This window comes from Hippocampus comes, unplaced genomic scaffold, assembly GCF_001891065.2.
Source record: "Hippocampus comes isolate QL1 unplaced genomic scaffold, H_comes_QL1_v1.1 scaffold345, whole genome shotgun sequence".
Taxonomy (NCBI): domain Eukaryota; kingdom Metazoa; phylum Chordata; class Actinopteri; order Syngnathiformes; family Syngnathidae; genus Hippocampus; species Hippocampus comes.
In genome coordinates, this window is record NW_017805538.1 from 1,514,425 (window position 1) to 1,522,133 (window position 7,709).

The window sequence follows — 7,709 nt, forward strand, 5'->3', positions numbered from 1 at the left end:
GCTTGGAAAAAAATTCATCAAAGTCATTGGCTGGGCAATGTGCAAGCCGCAGCTTGTGCTCACAAGGGTGTGTGTGTGTGTGTGTGTGTGTGTGTGTGTGCGCATGCGTGTGCGTAAAGTGGGATCAAGGATGTGTGTTTTGGAGTCATGCCACATGTCTCAAAAAGTTGTTGGTCTGATCCTCATCTGCGGAGCAGAGGGGCGGGACAGAAAACGGAGGAGTGATGACGCTAGTTGACAGGTGTACATGTGTACGGAGAGGGAGAGACAACCAGATGTATAAAATACACTGAGGAGTGCAGGATAAGGTAGGCGGTACTCGGTTATTAACCTGTGGCGGTGAAGATGGGGACCAAAGAGGAGAATGACGGCAAGGAGTATGGAGTTGAGAGGTTTGGCTGCATCTCACTGGCGGAGATGGAGAGCTATTACAGATACACCCAGTGCTGTCAACAGCTGCGTCGTAAGTGTGCGTGCTTGACTTTGTCTTATTTCGCCTACTTCAACTAAAAGCATGGATGCAGTTATGATCTGGTCCATGTCAATTGCTTCATTTTAATGTCATTTGTCACTTCGTGGCAGGAGGAGCTTGTCCCCGTTTAAAAATCTTCAGGATGTGCTTATTGAATTTGAAAAGGAATCGACAAACTATGATTCGGCTTGAGTGAGACACTCTGAAAAACCTTGTCAGCTACTTTGAGTGCTCCTCTTCAATATAACGCAACATTCATCTCAATGTGATGATTGTCGGGTTATATTGTGGCCATTAAAGTGCCTTATGTTGTTTAGTCAAGGTGTTGCTTCAGTGCCACAGATCGCATTCCATATTTTTACAGCTTGGGAGAACAGCACATCCCTGTGTTTATTCAAGGTGGTTCAATATTACATTTGCATAAATTGTGCGCACGCGTTTGTGTGCGATGATGGCTCCTGTTATGGTGAGTATATTTTTGGACCTCGATACCTGCTCGGGCTACTCTGATCCATTTCCTTTGGTCTTTATTTAGAGCTGATCAGTCTATTTTTAGTTTTTACAAGAGCAGTAGTTCTACTCTATTTCAACATGCTTTGTCACTCAGACAGCTGCTTACCGGTAATTATTTCCCCCTTACTGATTTTTTTTTCTTTCCATTGATACCTTGCTATTGCTATCAATTTAAAGTTAAGCAACCGCATGTAATAAATTGACCTTAAGATAACAGCTTCTGACTCACCTGTGTTACTGCCATACTGTGTAGTGGCCTAGCCCGGCAACCTTTTGAATGGATTTCCAGGCCATTTTTATGGGGCCTGCATTTACATTTGCCTGTTAAGTGTGAGCCTCATCCACTAATACTTTGTTCACATTTACCGAACATGTACTGTAGAGCAGCCCACAGGAGTAGACATCCTAAACGGAGGTAATGAACTCCATAAGTGTCGACATCGTCTCAGAAACGGCAAGGAAGTTGAAAATCTGAATTGTGGCACTTGAAACTTGGAGTGTAAAGCCTCACTTGATTGTCTTTCATGCTTGCATCTGACAATGTGAATTTCAGGGCAGGATGTTAGAAAACAAAAGAACTGCTGGTGTTCAGCGCCTTATTGGCCCGGTCTTTTTGGCTTCTTTCCTTTCCTCTTTGTACTGGATTTGCCACAGTGGCTTGAAAGTCAGTTCCACTTTGTTGCACACATGCTGTTGAACTTTGAGAGGAAAAATTAATTGTTTCTTACTCTTTAAATCTCAAATGGTACGCATTAATTATTTTAGACGTGCAGTCGCCTGGTTAAATTATAGTTGCTGCAAGAGGATATTGTCATTGCTTGGGACAATCAAAACGTGTTGCTCAGCTGCTTATAACTTCCTGTCATAGTCCTCTGAGTCCGGTGTGAGCATCCCGTGTGCGTGTGTGTGTTCGTTTGGGGCATTTCCTCTTTAACTGACGTGAAAATCACAAGATTTATCATGCTGTTATTCATGATTTCACTTACTTCATATGATGTGCTTTGGTTATGTCCACTGTGGCGCAAAAGCCTTTGACCCTTTTTCCGCTTTTTCGTTTTGACAGATAAGATAAGATAACCTTTATTTGTCCCACACTGGGGAAATTTGCAGTCTACAGCAGCAAGATTGGGAGGGGGGGAATAAAGTGTTTCATTGCACAAAATAAATGTTTCAGAAAAGCACTGTACACAGTTCAATATAAGTGGAATATAAAATAAAAGCATTAGCAATATATTTGTAGAATAAATATGATAAATAATAAATAGCAATAGCATAGAAAACAGCATGATGGCTGTGCTATTTACAATGGTTACAGGTTTTCACTCATGTTTATTCGGCAGCCTGACAGCAGTCGGTAGGAACGAGCGACATAATCCAGTAAAAACATTTAGCAGAAATTAAAAAATATATAACACTGATTTCCACAATTCTTTGTCGAGGGGTGGCATATGTTGGCAAGGAAAACCTGATTTAATGTGGTGGCGATCTGGATCTGTACACAGGTGTTTGATGACAGCCGGACAACAAAAGGAGAAGCCATTGCTTGTCTCCTTTCTGGTTCTCTTAAGCAAACAACCACAAAACATCGCATGCTCTGTCAAGGCCTGCACTCGGCCGAGATAAAAAGCAAATGGATGATGAATGTGTCATGAGTCGATATCCTCTGTCTCGTTCGTCTTTCTGCCTCAAGTTGCCTCTCAATTGGCATCTTCCTGTTTACTCTAAATCCACCAGCAGCGGAAAGAGTCGATAGTGCACCATATAAATACATTTAACGAGTCTGACACACACACACACACACACACACACACACACACACACACACACACACACACACACACACACACGTCTCGCTTACATCCCGTGGAAGCATGTCTGTCTGTCTGCACATTTATCCACTGTTACTTCATTTCAGCGAAAACATCAAATTTCTTCATAGGTTATCATAGAATACTATGTGTAAGTATTATAATTAAAAAAACTGTAAATTAGTGATCGCAGTGTGACAAACATGAAATATAGTCGAAATGCCAAGCCTGGATTTATTGTCGTACGTCTTTGCAGCCAGGTTGTTGTGCAGAATGTTGTGCACTAAATCAACTTAATTACGAAACCATAAAGATGGGAAAGAATACAGACGCTCCCCAGCTTACGAATGAGATACGTTCCGAACGATCGTTCGTAAGGTGAATTCGTTCGTAAGTTGCTTCAGTGCTATATTTTGTATGGAATGTATGTTTAAGGCTTATATAAGTATTTTTACTTGCTAATGATCGTCGATTGCATCGGCACTGCACCTTTCACGTGTTCCATTATGCGATCTTTGTTTATAAATGGTACCGATGGTCGAACGATTCATGTTGTATGCACGTGCAACGCTCACCATTTTCTCACCCGCATCAAGCTTCTTTATTATTGCCACTTTCATTTGAAATGAAATGGCTTGCCTCTTCTTTACACTTCCAATCTCACTAGAAGCCTTTCGCTTTTCACCAACCATATTGAATAATGGATGCACGAGATATTTAACAACTGGGCAGAGGAAGCCGGATTCGGGGTGGATGCTGGGCGAGCTCTCACAGCGCCTCACGTCGGTATTAGCGGCGGAAAGAAGCACTACACCTGTACTGTACTCGGAAAAAGGCGCGCAATACAAAATCTAACTTTTTCTTTTCTTTTTCGACATACCCGTAAAAAATGTTCGTATGTACCGTTGTTCGTAACTCGGATGTTCGTAAGTCGGGAGCGTCTGTATGTTCATTATTTTATTCGGAGTGATTCAAAATTCAACGTGCCTGTTAATTAATTGAAGTGTTGTCGTCATGCTACCAGGGGTGGGGACCATTCACATTGGAACCGGTTCTGTTCCGGTTTTCAGTACTGTACCTGTTCTCAATTGTCCCGATTTTCAGTCCTTGTTTTCCCTTATTTCTCATAATAAATGTTCATTTATTTAATAATTCAAAAACATAAATTCAACTATTATTTTTCACCATTTGAAATTGGACTAATAACAACACATGAATAATTGAAACCAAATGAGCCAAAGGATATAGTAAAATTAAAGGTACTGTATTAGATATACTGGTAAAAGGTCATGCAAACAATAAATTAATATTACAAACTACGAAGTGTGAATACAAGTTCTTTGAAATGAACTACACAAGGTATGAAAGTATGAATAGTAATAGAAGGAACAAAAGTAAATAATTGTATTAGTGTTTGTTCTTTGTGCATTTATTTTTCAAGGATGCAAGGCCTGCTGCACGCATTACGTATTTGAATGTACCCATTGCGGTACATCATGGTCGCGCCATTTTTTTTTCTTTTGCTATTTCTCCCATATGAAATAAGGGGTCGAGGGTTCTAAAGCTCAGTGTGTGTGTGTGTGTGTGTGTGTGTGTGTGTGTGTGTGTGTGTGTGTGTGTGTGTGTGTGTGTGTGTGTGTGTATTCCCTGAGCTCAAACAATTCATTGAAACAAGGTAACAACTATGGTGGGTACACCTCATCAAAAATGTTGACGTCTCAATAACTCGTCATGTGCCCTTGAGCATCAATTACAGCTTGACGACAAAGTTTCATGCTGTTCACAAGTCGTCTTATTGTCTGCTGAGGCATGGCATCTCAAATTTCTTGAAGGGCAGCCCTCAGGTCATTGAGGTCCTGGGGTGCGGAGTTTCGAGCCTCTACATGCTGACTCAGCTGATCCCACAGGTTTTCAGTTAGATTCAGGTCTGGAGAAAGCGCAGGCCATTCCATTTGAGGTACACCAGTCTCCAACAGCCGTTCCTTGATCATGCGACCTCAATGAGCTGGAGCATTGTCGTCCATGAACATGAAATTAGGCCCGTGTTGTTCACGTAGGGGCACAATCACCGGATTAATAACCTTATTCAGCTAGTATTTCAAATCTCTAAATAACCTTGCGCCACCTTACCTCTCTGAGCTCATCCGCCCCTACACACCTGCCCGGCGCCTCAGGTCTGTGGACCAGACATTATTAGAAGTACCAAGAACTAAACGGAGGCTCAGAGGGGATCGAGCCTTTTCTGTTGCTGGTCCCTCTCTCTGGAATGACCTCCCACTGAGCATTCGGCACGCCTCCTCGCTGCCCATCTTCAAACCCCGCCTCAAAACTCACTTGTATTCTTTGGCATTTGACTCAGCATGACTTGGATTGTTCTTGGTTTTGCTGTTCGGTGCTTTCTACTGTTTTTATTACCGATTTGCTTTACTGTTTGTTGTATATGTTAATTTGCTCCATGTACAGCACTTTGTATGCAGCGATGGCTGTTTGAAAGTGCTCTATAAATACAGTTGAGTTGAGTTGAGTAGTATGGGTTTGTCACAAAGTGTAGGGCAGTTCTGTACTGACTGGACACTCCTGCCCACACTGTTAACACCGCCGCCACCAAAAGCTCATCTGGTGACACCAGTGGCCGATGCGTAGCGCTCTGCTTGACGTCTCCAACATCCTTGGTGGCGGTCATTTCTGCCACCGTGAGTCGACTTTCATCATAGAGCAGCACTGAGGTCCACTGGTAACAAAAATGCTCCCTGGCCCAGGCAAGACAATGACGCCTGTGCCCGGTGGTGTGGTCAGGTACCCTTGTGGGTCGTCCAGCACGTAGACCACCCTGATGAATACGCTTTCAAATGGTCTGACGTTACACTTGAGTGCCTCTCACCTCCTTTAAGCGTGCCCGGAGTTGAGTGTCGTTCATCATCCGCTTTCTCAGGGCATTGTTCGTGATGTAGCGGTCATCAGCATGGGATGTGGCCAAAGAACGTCCACTTCGACATCTTTCTGTGACTCTTCCAGTCTTTCAGTATCCCTGTTGAAACCTGCTGATGACACTCTGTGACACGCTAAGTTCAGTGGCCACTTCCGTCTGAGAACGTCCTGTTTGAAACATCACAATGGCAAGGTACTCTTGATCTATTTTTAGGTGTCATATTGGTCTTGTGATGTCAAAATGTGAACAGCATGATAAGGACGACTGTTTAAAAAGCAGCTCTAATTGAACCAGGACATTTATTGTTCAATTCAAGGATCAAACTCCAGTTGTGAATTTTGAATTAAGCTCCTCGATACATAACTTTTGGACATGTGCATTCAAAAATTTAGACAAGGTCATATTAAGTTCACCTGCAAAAGTTTGAATGTGTTTTAGGCTTGTCCTGATATTTCACCTGAAAGCCAAATTTGTGAGTACTTTGTGTATACAGTCATACCTCTACTTAAGAAATTAATATGTTCTGGAAGAACATCTTAACTAGAAAAATTTGTGAGTAGAGACGTATTTTCAATGTAAATGCCATAATCTGTCCCAAAATTCAGACACAAATGTTTTATAAAGCATAAACATGCATCAAAATATGTAACGAATACATGTTACAATAAATGAGAGTTGTGCATAATGTAAAAAACAAAGAATGGAGTAAAGAATAAAAATGGTCATTTAACTTTTAACTGAGTCCTCATTGGGTTGTTTTTGCCCTCTTTAGTTCATGTTCTCTCTCAGAAATGGTTTTTGCCTGGTGTTTTGTAAAGAACTGATCCAAGGACGTTTGCTTTTGTCCGCTTTTAACTGGTGAACACTTTTTCTGGGTGATTAACATTTACGTAAACTATCGAAAAGCCTCATGGTCCAAGGGGCGAATGACGGGGACACCGTATAGACACATGTCTCTCGAGCTACACACACAGGCACATACGGTAGAGGTCCCTCTTAGTCAATGGGATGCCAGGAAGTTGCTCGGTAATAGCCAATGGCGGAGCAACTATAAGTATGTTGCGTCCAGGAACCTCGGAGCTGCAAGTAGTACTGTATTTTTACCTTTCGTATCTTGACATTTCTTTCGCAACAAGAGACAATATTTTTCTGTTGAGGCATTTCGTATGAAGAGACGTTCGTAAGTAGAGATACCACTGTATATGTGTAGATGTATATTTATACAGTATGAACAGTGCCAATATGGTGGAATTGAAGCAATTCTGCGAAGAATAGTGGGCCAAAATTCCCCCACAGTGATGTAAAAGACTCATCACCAATTATTGCAAATGCTTGATTTCAGTTATTGCTGCCAAGAGTTTGCCAATTAGACTCAGGGGCCAATTACTTTTTCATACTGGGACAGATGGTTTGGATTTGATTTTGTATGTCGAAATATATTAAACGGGCATTTAGAAATTGCAATTTGGATTTCCTTTGGTAGTTTCTGGTTCAATGAACTGAAACCTTTGTATGTGATGAATATGCAAAGAACACAGAAATTAGGAAGAAAATATCAGGAAAAGACTAATGTTCCCTCAACCTGTTCTGGTTGCAGAGCAATGACATTTGGATTTTTCTTTCATTTCTAAATCGGGGTAATGGTCAAAATACCATATTTTGGAGGCCTTTTATTTCACAATGCAACATCAGATCAAAGCACTTTGGTGTTATACCAAGGGTGGTCTAGTGCAGGGGTCCCCAACCGCCGGTCCGCGGACCGGTACCGGTCCACCGGGCATTTGGTACCGGGCCGCACAGAAAGATCTTGCCTTAATTCCGTTTTATTTATTTCGGAATACGAAAGATGTTTTATTTTGAAAAACTACCGGATTCTCCGTTACATCCGTCTGTGTTACGCTTGACACACGTCAAGCCACGCTTCTCCTTCACGTGACCGATTACTTCAAAACAAAACGCGGGAGCTCGCAAAATGAGTAAAAAAAAA

The 7,709-nt window shown here is 41.9% G+C and overlaps 1 protein-coding gene across 4 annotated transcripts in view; it reads left to right on the forward strand.

Annotated features, from left to right (window-relative positions):
* The window catches only part of mcf2la (mcf.2 cell line derived transforming sequence-like a), a 60,003-nt gene that overhangs the window by 15,058 nt on the left and 37,236 nt on the right, over positions 1–7,709 (forward strand). The window contains exon 1 of one of the 4 annotated variants that reach the window (XM_019878414.1): positions 258–463. The exons of the other annotated variants lie outside the window; for them this stretch is intronic. Coding sequence (XP_019733973.1) covers positions 346–463 — 118 coding nt within the window. The 5' untranslated portion in view covers positions 258–345. Of the gene's footprint in view, positions 1–257; positions 464–7,709 lie in introns of those variants that run through there. 4 annotated transcript variants of the gene reach the window in all.